This window comes from Vanellus vanellus (assembly GCF_965231255.1).
Source record: "Vanellus vanellus genome assembly, chromosome: 11".
Classification (NCBI taxonomy): domain Eukaryota; kingdom Metazoa; phylum Chordata; class Aves; order Charadriiformes; family Charadriidae; genus Vanellus; species Vanellus vanellus.
Window position 1 is genome coordinate 22,322,535 of NC_138916.1, and position 18,191 is coordinate 22,340,725.

Consider the following 18,191-nt stretch of genomic DNA (forward strand, 5'->3'; position numbering starts at 1 on the left):
CTATATCAATGTTATCTCTTCCTAGGGCAACAAGTGAAAGAAATAGTATTTCTCTGTAAAGGCTCCTGAAATTGTAAAAAGAAATGCCAATTTATGTACTACAATAATATACTAGAAAACAAATTAAAAACAGATTGAAGCATTTCAAGATAACTTCTTTTTAAAAAAAGTGGAATTTTGAACATAATTCCTGATTGCCACCTCCAAAATGTTGTAATTTCTGACCCCTGGGGAATGCCCTGGACTCCCCACATACGGACACCACTCGCAGTAGGTCCTTATGGTGTCCACCGATGTGCTGGAAGTTGCACCAAGTGCACGCAGAGTGAAGCGTGCATGCAGAGCGAAGCGTGCACTTATGGCACTCAACCAATTTCCGCCAAATTTGACAAACGGGTAAGGAGCTCGCTTTTCTGCATTTCTACATTATCTTGAAAAAGCAGGCAGACAGGCAAATAAACACCTTGTTAGCTCCAGCTGTTGAAAGAATTGTTATATGTCCTATTATATATAAAAATCAGTAAATCCAGACAAGAAATATAAGTGCATAGGAAACATTTGTCACTAATTTCACTGCTAATGGAAAAAAATCCCTTCCTATATATGAAACTTAACCTCTCTCCTTAACTCCTCTTCTGTTCACTACTGGAAACTTAAAAACAAACAAAAAATCCACCCATGAACCCTAGGAACAAGTGTAGGGGTTTTATTTAAAAAAAACCTACTAATATATAAATAACATTTAATAACAAAATATACACGCACATACACACCCCCTACTTGATTTCCCATTATTCAGAGGTAAGAAGAAAAGGTGGCTGTTGAAAGGGAGAGGAAAAAGTGAAAAATAGTTTCTCCAATTTTTTTTTCTAAAATAAGTTTGTGAAAGTTATCACAAAAAAAGAATATTTACCAGACTGAATGATAAATTTGGGAACATTGCTGAAAAAGTGTTTTTGTCTTTAAAGAACACACTATGAGAACATAGTTCATATTACAATAGCCTTATTGTTGTCCAACTTTGCTCCAGTTACGCATGTTTGTATTCTTACCGCTGTCTTTTAATATGTGGCCATTTGTTCAGTCTCTCCAATATTTGACTCATTGGTCCATACACATCATTCATCTTAATGCTTTTCACCATACTTCTCAAGAGCTCCTGATTAAAAGAGTCATCATCTTTTTGCAATAAATGGACCATTGGGTACTTCTGGGCTGAAAAACATTAGAAACACTGTAAGAATAAATATACTCTTTGTGTAGCAAGCATGAAGTTATTAAAAAGGTGGGAGGCTACACAAACTGAAAACATTGACATATATGTAGTGCATAAAGAACAATAAACATCAAGTCAAAATAATATCAATATAAGAAACATAAAAAGCACATAGAAGAAAACTCAACAGCTGTAATGGGTCATGAGCTATTTTCAGGCATATGATCCAACACTGGCAACAAAATTCTTAGTAAGCAAATTCTAAAAATAAGAAAACAAGCCAAGTGGATGAACTGTCAATATAAGTTCAGTGTATCACAAACATATTCCCTCTTATTCCTCCCTTCCCAATGAAGAAAAAGCCAGTGGAGCTACTGGTCAATGATTTGAAACAGATATGCTGGAAAACTAAACTTGTTCAAGCATTTTACTGCTAAACATACAAACACCCTCCCTCCCTCCCAAAATAAGTCACACAAACTTAGAATAGCAACACCAAACTTAACACTCACTCTCAAACAAAAGAGTGCGATTTTGACCTGCAAGACAAAAAGTAGCATGATCAAAAATCAGTTATGTATCTTGTGTGAACTATCCACAAAGACATCATTTTTCAAGACACATTCTTCAGTTCCTCAAAACGAAAGTTGCTCTTTAAAAAAAAAAAAAAAAAAAACCACAAACACAAAACCAAACACACCACCAAAACCCACAAGAAAGCAAGCTTACTCTGAGCATTCCATAAAATATACAGAGGCTGTCTTGGATCCTGATGCAATTTCATGTTGTCCCATAGCATCTGAATAAGAACATATTTACTGTCCTCTGACATACAGTTTCGTGGAATCTGAAGAGAAGAATGCATACATAAAGATATTTTATTACAAAGCCATGACAAAGGACATTAAAAATAAAATTAAAAATGTATCTTTAAATCTATAGGCCTCATGGTAAAAAGCTTTAATATTAAACTGCTGTAAAACCAGAGAAAGCTAAATCTGCACAGAACGTCAGTGATAATAGCAAATGAGTATATTGTGTTATTTTCCTACAGTCCTAAAATCATAACTTCCTCCTTCTACCACTTAACTAGTCAAACTGCAATAAAACCATCTAGAACTTACCTTCTTTGTAACTGAGGATCACAAATTACAGTGTGACTGGTAAGAGTTAAACACTTATCCCACACAAGTACTGCTGAGCCCAAGTTCTGGGGTTACGCATATTTTCCTTCAGTTGACACGATCTTTACCAATTCAGGACTGGGCCCAGCATATTCTAAGACACATTTCTAAGACTTACTGAATTATCTAATGATTTCCTACATGAGAAAGCAAGTATTCCCCACATGTCAGCATTTCTTAACTGATTCCATACCTTGGAGTTTTTATTACAGTGCTCAGAAGAAAGTATTAATCCTGGTAAGTTGCTGGGCAAGTCCAAGCGTCTGAAATACCACACCAAATTCCAGAACACAATAGGATGATGGTCTACAAAGTCCGCCACCGTTATTGCATGATCCCCTTCATTTTCAAGTAAGCTCTCAAGCTCTTTCCATACCACTAGAGGACTGAGATAAGGAACTGTTATAGGATCAGGACTAGGTAAGCGCCATTCTAGCCCCAAGGAATCCTATGGTAAAAAAAAAAAAAAAAAAAGCCGTTAGTCAAAATGTAACTATTTTTACGAAGTCTTATGAATGCTTTTGTTCGTTATGAGACACATCAACACCTAAAAGCTATAATTAATATTAGTTTCAATAATAAAACCTAGTATTTCTTGTCATTTGAGATGGTCAATTCTGTTCTCCTAATGCTGTTTCAGATTTTTCTAATTTATCACACACTTAAACATCATTTAAGGTAGAAAAACTACACACTGTTGGTCCTTGCAAAGTAGCAGGCAGGCTACCAGTAGGAATGATATGGCTGATCTTCTGGTTTTCCTCCTCATCTTCTTGTAACGGACCAAAAGTACTGATACTCCTTGCTACAGGGTGACTTGTACATTCTGACCCAGAGGTATTTTGTCTTCTTCCTGAGGGGATCTGGATACTTCTGGCACACATATTGTCATGCTGCTTAGATTTACTAGGGAGGGGGGAAAACAGGAAAAAAAAAAAAAAAAAAAAAAGTTAAGAATCTCAGCTTTTTGTTTTACTCTGAGTGCTCAAACATGTACACGGACAGAAATAAACTGGAAATAATCAACCTGATACCTCAAATTCTGCCTTGTCAGCCCCCACACTCATTAACGCTACAGTGCAAGTTTTATTCCCCCTTGCACTGATAATGAACACAAACATTCTAAAAGAGTTCATAAATTTGCAGAATTACAGATGCCTACGTGAATTTTTATATTAGGGATGAAATGGCAAACATCATACTGAAAAAGCACGATGTGGCCAACCCAGAGATAAGGGAGAGACAGCAAATCTCCCAAATCAGGTTCTCCTCTTCAGACAGCATCTTATGAAATTTATGTTGGTGAGGAATACATGCATATCCACAGAGTAATTTCTCTTACCCGAGTAATTTCTATGCAGAAAATGCAGGTTTACCTATTTGAATTTAAATCCTCTTGAACAGACATTAGAGATGTAGCGAGGCCAACAGTAGCTCCAGTGTTACAGGACTTCCCACTCTGATTTGAAAAAAGTGATGGGAACTGCATGTTTTCTGTAGAAGGGCTAGACTTCAGAAAATAACTGCAGGGAAAGAAAAGCTTAATATTATCTAAAACCAAACAAAAACCACTTCACAATTATGAGCATTAAAAATTGAGGTAAATTCAAGTAATGTTATTACCGTCCGGGTCGCCGAAGATCTCTGATTTCTATGCTTAAAAAAGGCAGAAATAAGTTGCCACAAAATGGACACGTGGTATTGAGATTTGAATCATCTGCTGTCCAACCTGCCATGATTTCTTCATCATGAACTAAACAGTCACAAGTTCGACATCGTGAACAGCTTGAGATGAGGACCTGCACACAGCAGATAACAGAATTCTATTACGCATTCTCAAAACTATTCGTCTTTTAAGAAGGCAGCTAAAACTACAGCCAAAATCCTTGCCCCTTGATGAATATTGCTCGCCACTTGCATACAAGTTCAGCCACATATCCGTTCCCAGACTTTAGGTTGGAACATTTGGGTTTAAACTTATGTACTTTAGAACAACTATTAAATCTTAAATCCAAACTGTATTAGCAGATAGCTGATATGGTAAATGACTGGAATGAACACTGTCTGAGAAATTTATTAAATGCAGGTCTTTGTTCTACTGTAGCAACTAGACTGGGATCTGGAACTAAGCTAACGTATATTTATTTCACGAGCAAAGCAGGTTAGGTGACCCCTTTATTGCTTCTCAGACTAAAGCCAGCCAGTTCTTCAATAATATTTTTATTAACAATAACATCCCATTCGTAATCTGTTCACAAACATATATGGTACAAGAATATTTATGCAGCTACATAAATTATTCGTAGAATTTTAACACTCTTCTGTAGTAGTGACTGCCAGTATAAGAGAGATGAGGGAAAAAAGATGAAAATGACCAGTCATTAATCCAAATGCACTGGAAAAAGAAAAAAAGATAGAAGAAAAAAAAGCCACCCAAAACCAGTGTAATAGTGAAAAGCAAAATGATTTTATAGAAGCTACAACAAGAAATAGCTAGTTATCTATTCTGTATCTTTAAATGAACAGTGCTACTTAACACTTGGTATTTTCACTTTAAACAAATTTAGCTGTGTAAGGGATTTAGATGCCTGAAGTCAACGGCATCTAATTCTCAAACTCAGGAGAACTGCAGCTTTAAGGACCAAAAAAGGGGACTGCAATAAAGACATTTCTAGAGCATTTGAAATGAAATTTACTCTGTCACAGAAATATTTATCTACCTTTCAGCGGATCAGTTTTAAGCTTTGAACTTTAACAGAGATTCAGATAGCGTTTATATTTAAAGACATATGCTTTTAGCGTATCAATTAAAATCAATAAATCATCCCATACCTCCATAGCGTAGTTCTGAAACATGCTGGTACTACTTGTACTGCAAGAAGATATCAACTCCGATTTGTCAGGTAAAGGGAACTTTGAAAGAGAACCTATTAACAGAAGAAACCCAAAGTATTAGTTATTCAGAATACGCATTTTTAGTAAACTGGTTTTCGGTGAAACAATACTGCAGTTACAAAATGTGTGATGGAAGATGCAACAAATCAGATATACTCAGACAGAAAGAAATGCGAAGCTAGAGTGCGAGGCTACCATCTGCCCAGCAAATGCAACAGCAAAAAATAAAATCTACCAACATAGAATTCCCATATGTTCAGTTTTCTTCTTTTACAACAGTTGGTAGCTTGGAAACAAGTTTTACAGATTAAGTAATTCATACCCCCACCTTCTGCCTGGACAAAAACTAGGGAAGGGTAGGAGGTGCTGCTTGTGGCTGCAGATATCCCTGACCCTTCTCTTCGCCACATTAAATGAGCCAGGCTCCCCTCAGCCTCAGGATGCCCCAATCCCCTGGACCCAACTGCAGCCTTCACTGCCCCTCTCCAGTTCCTCCACATCTCACAAACTGGAGTGCCAAATCTGGGCACGCTCTTCTAGGACCTAAGTGTAGGGATCCAAGTAGACAGATCTTCCTTTCATCCTGAATTCATCTTAAAAAAAACGTACTCCATAATGATAATGGTACAGAAATTGATGTAACAGTCACTACCAATTATCCAGCACAGATTCGGAAAAAAATTTAAAAATATAAAGTCTGTCTGATAATCAACTTCAACAGTGGCTTATAGAAAATAACAAATTTATACAAAGGATTTTTACTACTTTTAGAAAAAAAAAACTAGACTAGACTAATAAAGTTACCGTTTGAAAGTTTTTACAGATGTTTTCTGGAGCTGTACAGGTTGCACAAATAAGATGATTACATGAATACTGAAGGACCCAAAAGGTCTCTTATTTGCATAGCTGTAGCATCCAGAAACATATTCAGTGGCAGGATGTTACTATGCAAGTTATTCCACAAGAGAGAACACCCAAAACAAATTTCTACAATAAAAGTGTCTATAGGTACAGACATAGCTGTATGACTAACAGTTTGCAGGTAGGAAAAGAAAAAATAACTTCTTCCACAAAAAGGACTAATGACTAGGATGATCCCAAACTGAGAATTATAAAAGAACTACTTCTAAAACTCAAATATTTTTGTTCAGGTCAATGAATTAAAACGCAAAAGCTGTCTCTTACCACACTGGTCAAATTGTTTTGATGAGCCATCGTGGGAAGCTGAGCTTTCTAGACTTGTCCTGCTGAGGCCAATTCCCTTAATTTCTGATGTGGTATTCTCCTGAGGAGAAGCACTTTCAAAATCATTGCAGACATCTTCATCAGTTAGAGAAGTAGATTCTGAGTCCAGAGCTCCAAGGGATGAAACACTTGCTCGGTCTGAATTTTGATCCTGAGAGAAGAAAACAAATTCCACTGAGAAATGGGAAGGCAAAAATATTTCTGAAAAAAAGAGGCAGCTTGCTTTGTGTCAGTAAATTCAAGGCATACACTTGCTTTCCCAAGTATCCTTATGTTTTCCCATTAAATATACTCTGAACTCACGCTAGACCAAAATTTTGTTTGATTCAGGACAGTAAAATTAGGGTCCTGGCAACTCAAACATGATTAAAATTTAACACACACAGTCTACCATGATGTATGTCATTCAAATGGGGGATTCATCACATAGGAGTCGGTGATTAAACCTTTACAAAGCTTATTCCTTAATGATAGCAACTCTGAGGGGGGGTTAGTAATTATAAAAATTTACCTTTGAGGATGCAGCATACATTGTAAATTTTGAGTACCACTTGCTAGCTTTCTCTGCAACCCCTTTTCCAGCAGAAAACATGCTGCTTTTTAAAACGTCAAACTTAGGTGTTAGCAGTGTATCCAAGTTGAATGACGGTGAAGACACAAGTGTTAACGCGCCAGTTGCATCCTGTGACTGTTCCTTTGCCGGACTGTTTGGGGAATAAGCTGGGGAGGACCAAAGCCTGTCTCTTGGCTTTTCTTCATTTTTTGCGTGATAACTCTTGGATTTGGTAAGACTCAAGGGCCTTGGGGAGTTTGGGGGAAGGCTGGACCTCCTACAAGATTGGATTACTGTTGGACTCTTTTTATTAGCATTTCTGTCATCATAGGGTTTTTGCAACTCAATGCTTGGGGCACGACTTGACAAAGGGCTGCTCATATTGTTCATGTACATGACTATTTCTTCAGCTAAATCTCGTCTTGCAGATGGAGTAGAGACACTTCTATCATCATCCTCCTCCTCATCCTCTTTCTGCTGTTCTGTCTCAGCAACCAGCAGAGACAATGGATCAAATCCAGTTTCAACATCTGTCTTTTCAACTGGCTTTACTGGAAAGCTGCTCTTCCTTTGCAGCCTTCTAGATTTTTCACTGGAGGGTTTTACTGCTGTAGATGTTTCAGGTTCTGCATCCAAGTCTTCCAGATCAAAAATAACAGGAGACTCTGTTTTATCTGTAAAACTGCAATCAAAAGCTGCGTCTTCATCACTAGATTCTTTCTCCAGGCTTTCTCTCTTAGATCCTAAAGAGGGAGTTCTGATATTAAGAGTTTTTGGCCTTATGCTTTTGTGTAATGCACTGGATAGGATTTTGGCATCAGCTCCTAGTTTTTCAACAATTTCTCCAGGGTTTGTTTCCTGATTTATTCTATTTATCATGAGTCCCACTAAGCCATCTCCGCTCAGGTTACGGTTCCTGCTTTCCCATGATATCTCCCTTAAGTCAGGTTCTACTGCACTTTTATGTCTCTTTCTTGAGGATTTACTTTTTATAACTTCTGCTTCACTGGCATCCTCAAAAGATGATGTAAACAGCAATCCTACAGAACTCTCTGAAAAACAGATGAAACAAGGTGCTTTATTTCATGCTATGCAAGAAAACTAAAGAAAATTACAACAGAATGCAAATTTGTCTCATCTTTCAAAGAGTTTACAATACAGAGATGGAATTCACGATGCATTGTGCTAGTGGCTGAAAAGTTGAGTTGACCATGGTCATAACCTTTAGGAAGGGTCAGATGATAAAATATTTTAAAGGTACTCAAATCATACAACTCAAAAGTACTTTGAGACACACCATCAAGAAGTCTCAGATGTATGCAATTTCCTCTTTTGGAGACATACTCCATTATTAAGAGGCTTGAAAGCTCAGGACAGGAAAGGTATCTGGGAAATGGTAGAAAAAGCAACACTTTCTAACCTGATGAATTAGAAATGGAGCCAATAAAAGTAGTTATTGTCAGAGAAATCTACATTGTTTTGCCACAGCATAAAGATGCAGACTTTAAAGGATGATATTACAGTATTTTAAGCACAGCTGACAGTATTATAAGAACCAGATTTGACATTACTAAAGACTTGTGAAAATGCCTGAAAGTTTCTTTTAATAGTACTGCATAGAAACCTCTTGTCCATCCTGAAGGAATTTATTAGTTACTGGAGGCTATAAGAAAAAAACAAGACCTAGGATTAAGTAAGATTATCGCAGCCCAGAAGGCCAACTGTATCCTGGGCTGCATCAAAAGAAGCGTGGCCAGCAGCTCAAAGGAGGTGATTCTGCCCCTCTACTCCACTCTTGTGAGACCCCACCTGGAATACTGCATCCAGCTCTGGAGTCCCCAACATAAGAAGGACATGGACCTGCTGGAGCATGTCCAGAGGAGAGCCACAAGGATGATCCGAGGGCTGGAGCACCTCCCCTATGAGGAGAGGCTGAAAGAGTTGGGGCTGTTCAGCCTGGAGAAGAGAAGGCTCCAGGGAGATCTTATTGCAGCCTTCTAGTACCTAAAGGGGGCCTACAGGAGAGCTGGGGAAGGACTTTTTTCTTGGGCATGTAGCGATAGGACGAGGGGCAATGGCTTTAAACTAGAAGAGGGCAGGTTCAGATTGAACACTAGGAAGAAGTCTTTCACTGTGAGGGTGGTGCGGCACTAGAACAGGTTGCCCAGAGAGGTTGGTGAGGCCCTGGAGGCGTTCAAGGCCAGGCTGGATGTGGCCTTGGGCAACCTGGGCTGGTGGGAGGTGTCCCTGTCTATGGCAGGGGGGTTGGAACTCAATGATCTTCAAGGTCCTTTCCAACCTAAACCATTCTATGATTCTATAAGTAAGCAGATGTTAACCATGGTGAAAAAAAAAAGAGCAAACAAGAAAAAAAAATCTGGAAACGCAGAATATTCAAACACATCTCCCTGACACAGCATATGCAGATTCTAACCTAAACTCATTCCCACAGATTTCATCAGCCGCTGCCACTACACCAATAAAATCGTGTAAGTTTTGCAGACAACAGAACTCAGGTACCCTACTTAACGCTTTTGTTAGAAATGGAATATATATAGACAAAACTGCACAAGAATCGAAATCTATTTTCTCTTCCACTCACCTGTGCCAGCTTCTCCTATGGTATTGTCAACTGTACCGTTGAGTCGCACTATGCTAGAAGTGGCTTTCGCATTATTTGAGTTCTGATAATTAAGTTTAGGTAGACAGTCACCACTCCCTTTTGCACTCTCCACTTCCGACACTGTACATAGAAAAGGACATACAGCTCTTTAAGATCAAAGCAACTTAATTTAAATCTCAAGTTTCCATTACCCATTAGATGCTTTATGCAGGATTAAGTGACAACATGTTGTACATATCTCATGATGCATAGGCTGATATCTACTTGGGCAGAGGTTTTCAAGCTGGAACAACTGAACTATGGATATTTAATTCCTGAAACTACTTTTATAACTGGAAGTTCCATAAGCTTCTGTACAGAGTCCAAATAACCTGTACTTGCATACCAAAATTTGCAGTGGTTGTGGAGACTAAGAGCACCCTTGTTCACTCGCAAAGGACAGGCATGAGAGTATTTTCTTCTGCCTTTGCAAGAGCTCAGGGCCAAGGAGCCTCTCTTCGTACAGATCTCATTACCCTCCCTGACCACCCAAAAGAAATGAAGCAAACGTTACAGTACTTATATTCAACTCTTTTAGATATGAAAGACAAATTCTGTTGTCAGGTGGCTACCCAAAATAGACAATTATTTATCTAAAGGAATTCAAGCAAATTAATATTCCCAAGTTGTATTCAAACGTGAAAAACATTTTCAGCACATAAATTTACTATAGAGAGCCACAAACTTGTCTTAATTATGCTTAAAAATAATACAAGCTTTCAGCAGAATTCACATTTTCTCTGTCCTCAAAAGTTCCGTTAAACCTAAATAACCTACCTGCCATCTTACAGGTATATTCTTATCACCATGGGTAACACTTACACAAATTTTCAAACAAACTGAAGAAAAAATACTAATGCTAGAAGGAAGACTGTGGAGAAAAAACACTGAAGTAACTTTTCTGGTTCTGTTTTTTCCATACTTTTACATGACTTCCACTTGACAAGGGGATAGTTAAATAGTAGGGGAAAGCACAGTGAAAAGTTTAAATAGTGATATTATTAGGAGAACATTTATTATGAAGAGGGTTTTCAGTGAATGTATATGGGAATCTGTAGTACATATACATTTTTACTACACAGTTTGATCTGCTATATGCACGCATGAAGTCTATGCTGTTCAACTGCAGCTAAGGGAATCATGAGCAGCAGATGTAAAACCTGAAGAAAAAAAAAAAAAAAAAAAAAAAAGAGGCCCACAGGAAATCCAAAGTTGTTCTCATTTCTGATGCATCTCCCAAATTTTGAGAATTCCAGAGAGCTAAGCAATTGAGACCTCACACAGATGCGCAAAAATTCAGCTGTTCTCCTCTTACAGGATTTATAAAGAAAACAGATTGGTAGAAAAGGCTTTCCTGTAGATTATGCCTATAAGGCAATTTAATTTTTTAAAAGACAAAAATGTTAAGCTGTAATTATCATTAAGCATTTGCATTACCATTATCACTTATTTGAAGAGAGGGAAAAAAGAACTGTAAATTTAAAAGTGAAACCATTAGATATCCAGAAAATTACACTTAGAGAAAAGAATTTAAGACATGGGCATAAACTAGCATTATCACACACTCAAAAAAAAAAAAATTAGCTGCCCCACTTCGCTTTTGCTGAAATCCCTATTTATCTACAATGAACTAGATATCTGTATTCACAAGATACATACAAGAACTGGAGTCACTCTCTCTCTTGTCATCTTTTTGTTCTTGTATATCTTGAAGACAAGTTTTCCCTTGCCTGGCTTCTTCTTTGAATGATGTGTTATTGCCAAAGTCTGAAAGTCCCCCTATCATAACAGGACAATGACAGAATAAAGACAATTATGGTATTTAACAGCGTGACATTGTTAAACAGAATAAATTGAATATCCACAGTAATTCAAATGCCTCTTATCAAGTACATTCCAATTAACAGTGAATGTTGTACCACAAAAAAGCGAGAAAAATGATTGGCTTACTTTTACAGTATAAACATTGAAGTGATGCTCTATATGATGAAATAAAAGGGGAAATTTGCAACATTTCTTTTTAAATACTGTACTAAAGCATTGCTTGTCTTTGATTCTGTTGCCTGGTTTATTTGATCAAAATGTCACATCTTTTCAAGAACTCTTAAGAGTCATCTAAACATGATTTCATTTTAGCATAGCATGTTTCTCAGATAATGCATATAATTCTCATGGTTTTACTCCAGAAAGTAAAAAAATTGAATCAATGCAGCAGCAACCATGAATTTGTTTGCAAAATAAGATCAAAATAAAAATAACCAACACCACCCAAAAAGCCCTGCAAGCATTCAAGCTACTACCTGGTCATTCTTAAGACAAAATGCTGCCCCCATTATAACTAATATAGTCTGATCGATTGATTTCAAGACCCAAATTTACTTAACATTAACATATTTGTTCCTCTTCCAGGTTGTTATAAAGCATTAGCAACAAATAAAGCAAATTAACAAAGCACATAAGAAAGTTTCCATTCACTAAAGATACTAGTGAGCATGTCAAGTCACACTCATTCCACGTCTTTTGTCCAGGACAACCTGAAGTCTCCAGCAGTCCCACAGCATCTCTAGGGGGTTTACTCTCATGCAGTTTAGGAGATAACCGTAAGTTCCTGGCCAGGATAAAGTAGGTAAAAAATGGTTGAAATTCTTTCCCTCTTTTCCCTAAAGATGCTGCATTGATCTCTACAGAGAGGGTAAAAACCCTGTTGCTATTGTAAAGATAACAAAATAGTCTGGAATTTATGCAAAAGTTTTTGGGATTGCCTGAAGAGTCAGCATGCATTCTAACTATGTGATTTTACGCAGAGAAATCTTGATAAATTAGATGGTGTCAAAAGCAAATACTATTAGGTATATAAGTGACAGTTACTTAGTAAAGGACTAATTACACTTCCTTGGTTTACATGGTCTGAGTTGCGACCAGCATCGCTAAGCTCTTATATAGTGCTTTGCACAGATGGTTTTCGAAAAGGTGGTTTGTCAGGAAGGTCAGCTTCATGAAGAACAGGCAAAAATACAGCAAATTTGTTCAAGGTCACCCAGAAGACTAGTGGTAGAGCCAGAAGTAGGACTGTAGTCTCCTGGGTCTAGGAGAAATACTCTAGCCATAAGGCCATCATACCTATTCTGTTTGACAGGGCAAAGATTTATTTGTATGTATTTGGAATCATAGGATATGATTCCAAATCATATTCTATGATTCTATGATAGCCCTGGTTGGAAGGGACCTTGAAAGATGATTCAGATGATCTTCATACATTTGTACATGTATATTGTATATAGTAATGTATATTGTATATGTATATTGTAAAGGTCTTCCAAGGTCTACTACAACCAAACTAAATATATTGCTGGTATTTTAAAATGTACTACTAGTCAAGCAAGATAGTAAGTTAAAAATACTGTGGAAAGTAGTACCTATGAAAAATACAAACTACAACTAATCACCAGCATGCTAATACAGCCATTTGAACATTATCCATCTTCACTGGAAAGAAACCCAAAATTTACAGCCTCAAATGTTGTACTTATATTGCAGACAGAAATAAATATGATCATTTCAGTTGGCACGCACAATCTGCAAACAGTACTACAAACTCAAGGACTAGTTCTAGTTCCTGCTTAACTAACATTAAAAAAAAAAAAAAAAAAAAAGAGGGGTGGGGGGGAAAAAGGCAAGGCTGGACAGAAGTTTCTGCCAGTTATGAGTCTGGCTATTGTAGGACTGAGGATAATTATCACATCGATTTCTGGTTCATATTTTCTCTCCGTGAAGAGGTGATACAATAAAGAGCAGATTATTTTGGATTCAAAGACACACAAAAAAAGCAGTTTTAGGAATTATGCAATTTTTTTTCTCTCTCTGAAATGGTTTTCTCATCAAATTCACAGCAGAAGGCTTTTTGAAGTGATTTTCTTATCAGCATGAAAATAAAAAGGAAAGGATGTGAATACTCTACCAGGAATGGCTGTATGTGAGGTGCTTGCTGGTAGCTTTTTCAATGCCTTTTTAAACTGTGCTATTCCCAAAACAACATTTCGTATTTTCATCCATAGGAAATAGCCTCCTCGATTGCTTGAAGGCCAGGTACTTTCCAAAACGGCCTATTTTGGAAACAATGTCAAATAAAGTCATCTTATGGAACAGTCAGGTGTGAAAACATTAACTCAAATTTCAAATTGGGATACATTGGCAATTATAAAGTAGACTTCTAAATCCACAAAAACAAAGACAACACAATTATTCTGTCTTATATTTCTTCCAGTTACTGGAAATGACAGCATTAGATCTGAAATGCTCCCTTATCTTGCTTGCTTCTGTTTGCCTGGATCAAAATGAATTTTTTCCCCCCTCCTCTTTCAAAAATACTTACCTTATTGTAGTAGCCATAAGTAATGGCATTAGGGTCAACACCAGCTTTCTGCATTTCAAAAAGCACTCTCACTGCCAGCACAGGCTGACCATACTGTCCACACAGTTGCATGAGTACTCGGTAGCATACCTGAAAAAACACACAAGTTAGTATTGTGCTTCTGTAGTCAAACACAAATTCCATTCAATAAAATCCAATTTCTGAAATTATGGGGTTGACTTATTTTACCTCATCAGGTGGATCTATTTTTTTGGTATGCATTTTTTGTAGCACATCATACGCAGTTCTCAGAGCCCTGACTTTTGAATGGCACACTTTCACATATGCAGGAAGGCAGATAAACCAAAGACCATAGCAGTGACGTAACAAACACCTGGACCACATCTGCGGTATAGATGAGTACTTCTTAGCAATTTTGTGAGCAGATTTAATTTCCTGTAAAGAATCATAAAGATTATTTGTGTATATTTACATATACATTACACAAACCTACATGTTAAAAACTGAACATGTATCACTATACCTACAGAAACCGCAACATTCATATGAACAACATACTCAAAGCTGGAAAAAAATGAAAGTAGAGTGATACCAAAAACAGTTGCTGTGCAATATTTCCCTCCTAAAAAATTGCATTTCTTTAAATTTATGTCTATTACTTTAGGTTTGCATTTTTTTATAAGAAACCTTTGAAAGTTAGAGCCCCTCTTAAAACCCTGGACAGGGAAGAGCAATCAAAAAGTGGATGTGGAAGCCCAACAGTATACGCTCATAGAGAACAGTGTGAAGAATGCAGAAGGTATAGGGACAGCACAGCAAATGGCGATCTGTGTATAGGTGCCCTGTACGATACAGCGTAGGCAAGAAGCACAGGTATACATCCAAAGAACAATTAGCACAGCTACCCTATAGTCACTGCATCAGTGAAGAATCATTAAGTAGGGTGCAGCCACTGCAGTCAGTCTTTATAGCCAAAATAGATGAAGGTAGCAAGCTGTCACTTTCCAAAGTGCCTCACGCTACAAGAATGCCTGCAAGTACCTGTTTTGTTCTTCTGAACATTGGTGATGGGCTGTTGGGACTACTGGCTTTTGAGGACAGTTTATTATTTGGTGCGGTGAGAAATCCTTCAGGTCGCTCAAACAGATCTAGTTTTAATACTGGAAATCCATTATAGCTGTAAAAGAAATGTGTCACTTAATTCCTGTAAGACAGTTCCAAAGCAAACACGTCACATAATAGCAAATGAAATCAATTACACAGTAGCACTAGAAGCTACACAGGAAACAGAAAACACAAAAGTAAACTTTTAAGGACACAATTGACAAAGTGGTTTACTAATCCATCTGCATGATTTCATAAACCTGCAGTCTCTTAACCTGTTATTTCAGTGTAAGCAACTTAAATTGATAAATATGTTTGCTTTCATAGCATTTTCTTTAATGTGTCAAATGCATTAGTATTGATTCTAGTTAAGAAAAAATATAGAATGTGCCTTAGTCCTTAGTGAGCATCACATGACAGAGGCTTATAAAAAAATCAATATAAACAATATCAAACTATCTAAAAGATTAAATTAGATTTTAAAAAGTTTCTCAGAATTAATGAAGAAGTCAATAAACAAACTCATTTGACGTAATTACTAAACTAGTAACACCAGTTTTCAGCGATTCTTTGAAAAGTACTGTCTCTTTCCAAAGAGTATCTGCAGCTTGTATTGTTATCAGTAGTAGCAGCAGGCCAACAGACTGGCTCCATTAATTTCAATTTTAACCTTAAAACGTGTCAATAGCTAGCACAATGTAGTGTGAACACACAGCCAGCTTTATTAAGTATTATTGCTTCTATGTGTATACACACACACAAAATCATTAAAACTTCAAAAGAACTGGCATACTAGACATTTTACATACACATTTTTACTTGCAACATAAAGGGACAGGAAAAATCTGTACTTCACAGCTATCACAAGAACCTAGAAACTAAACTCAACAAGAGCAGCTGTTAGGATTTTGGCTAGCATCCTACTGTGTCCTTGGGTTACCTGTATTGTAGAGGGTGCTCTTCACCATTTGGCAGATGTGGGATCTCAGGTGGTGTTATGAAAACTGTATGCTCACTCTTGTATGACTCATCCAGCTCTATAAGTCGTGTTTCCCCAGTTTTGTCCATATCTACCTGGAGAAGTTATGTTAAAATAAAAAGTAGTTACTGGTGTTGTATTTTCTGCCGTTAAAACTGTATGGTCACGCTGTATCGGCATCAAAGGATTGAATCTTAAAACTAAGGATGTCTTAAGAGCTGCATCATTTTTGTAAACTTTACCCCAACACAATAATTGATGTTTAACAATATACTCTGAATTGACTGTTTTCAGTTAAATACTATAAATAGTTGTACAAAGAGGTTAATCTTTATGAATACAACCATTTCTGGAACCATGCTTCCAACTGCATTAGTAACTTGAAATTTATTTTTAAATATGAAAGTAAGACTTTTTTTCCCTCCTCTATTTTAACCACTGAAAATAATAACAAACTTTAGCCAATTGTCTGATGTATACAGAATCTACAAACAACACTATCTAGCAATTTCAGTCACTTACATAGTCATTAAGGCCATGCTAGTTTGCAGAGATTGCAGAAATACACATGCCTTCAAAGACATAATGGAATAAAAACATGTGGCCTTACTAAAATTAAGGGGATAGAAGTAACTTTGTTTTTCTAAAAAAAAAACCCTAATCTGAAAGTTGAAGGTTAACAGTGTTTTTTTTCTTTCAGATAACTCAACAGTTGTAGGTGTGAAAATATTTGCACATATTGGGTGGTCCTGTCCTCTCATAGCTAAGATAGAAATTCAGTTCATGAATAGGGCAACTAAGCTGATTAAGGGATTGGAGCATCTCCCTTATGAGGAAAGGCTGAGAGCACTGGGACTCTTTAGCCTGGAGAAGAGAAGGCTGAGGGGAGACGTAATTAATGCTTACAAGTATCTAAAGGGTGGGTTGAAGGAGGATGGAGCCAGGTTCTTTTCAGTGGTTCCCAGTGACAGGACGAGGGGCAATGGGCACAAGTTGGAACATGGGAAGTTCCGTTCAAATACACGGAAAAACTTCTTTATGGTTTGGGTGCCAGAGCACTGGCACAGGCTGCCCAGGGAGGTTGTAGAGTCCCCTTCTCTGGAAGACCCGCCTGGATGCAGTCCTGAGTAATGTGCTCTGGGCAATCCTGCTTTAGCAGGGGAGTTGGACTAGATGATCTCCAGAGGTCCCTCCCAACTCTAAAAACTCTGTGATTCCGTGATAACAAAGGCAATCTGTAATAATACTATCATTAAGCACAAATTACAGCTGCACTTTTTTTGTTTACAGCTTTGTAACTGGCAATTTTACCATAAATCTTTGCTTTCCTAGCCTGGCTGTTGCAAAGAGCAAGAGAAATTTGCCCTTCCCAAATTAATGCCCCTGCTTTAAAGACAACAGCAGAGACATACTCCAATGCTCCAGGCAAGTTGAAAAGCATCAAACTGTAAGATCAAGTGGGAGACAACCATCCAACAATTCTACTGAAAGAATTTCATTCCATTGCTTGAGACAAAAATAAAAAAAACAAGCAAAACTCAGCCACCCTAAAAAAGATTTTGGGAAACTATGAACTGTTTCCCTATGAAAAAAAGAATAGACAAGCCTTTAACAATACTACAAGCTTCCTACTGCTACTGTTCGCATTGCAGAAACCACTAGGAACAGAGCAAACATAACACATATTACATTCTACCCAAGAGCGTTCAACTTGATATTTGTACTGGTATTTGTACTGCTTTGGCTCTGATCTTTTGTCACCAATTGTGTCTCCTCCAACACCTCATAAGCACTGCTTCTGCTTGTGGGATGAGATGTATCCCCATCTCAAAGAGCTGGCAATATCAAAACCTGTTTACTTCGTAGCGCACAGAACATGCTTTTTATTCACATATTGATAGCCCCAGTGTTCAAATACTGCCACAGTTTACATTTATAGCCATTAGGTAATTTAAATGGCAAGCAAATTATAGCCAAATGG

At 37.3% G+C, this 18,191-nt stretch overlaps 1 protein-coding gene across 1 annotated transcript in view; it reads right to left on the reverse strand.

The window, feature by feature from the left end:
* Positions 1 to 18,191, reverse strand: part of DENND4A (DENN domain containing 4A) — a 50,025-nt gene that overhangs the window by 4,042 nt on the left and 27,792 nt on the right. Inside the window, exons 14-30 of the mRNA XM_082488655.1 lie at positions 16,172 to 16,305; positions 15,169 to 15,304; positions 14,356 to 14,562; positions 14,128 to 14,256; positions 13,714 to 13,858; positions 11,415 to 11,534; positions 9,696 to 9,836; positions 7,052 to 8,145; positions 6,481 to 6,691; positions 5,233 to 5,327; positions 4,024 to 4,199; positions 3,777 to 3,923; positions 3,096 to 3,306; positions 2,594 to 2,848; positions 1,946 to 2,063; positions 1,053 to 1,215; positions 1 to 65 (exon numbers count right to left, since the gene is read on the reverse strand). Of these exons, the coding sequence (XP_082344781.1) occupies positions 1 to 65; positions 1,053 to 1,215; positions 1,946 to 2,063; positions 2,594 to 2,848; positions 3,096 to 3,306; positions 3,777 to 3,923; positions 4,024 to 4,199; positions 5,233 to 5,327; positions 6,481 to 6,691; positions 7,052 to 8,145; positions 9,696 to 9,836; positions 11,415 to 11,534; positions 13,714 to 13,858; positions 14,128 to 14,256; positions 14,356 to 14,562; positions 15,169 to 15,304; positions 16,172 to 16,305 (3,547 nt within the window). The remainder of the gene's footprint in view (positions 66 to 1,052; positions 1,216 to 1,945; positions 2,064 to 2,593; positions 2,849 to 3,095; positions 3,307 to 3,776; positions 3,924 to 4,023; positions 4,200 to 5,232; positions 5,328 to 6,480; positions 6,692 to 7,051; positions 8,146 to 9,695; positions 9,837 to 11,414; positions 11,535 to 13,713; positions 13,859 to 14,127; positions 14,257 to 14,355; positions 14,563 to 15,168; positions 15,305 to 16,171; positions 16,306 to 18,191) is intronic.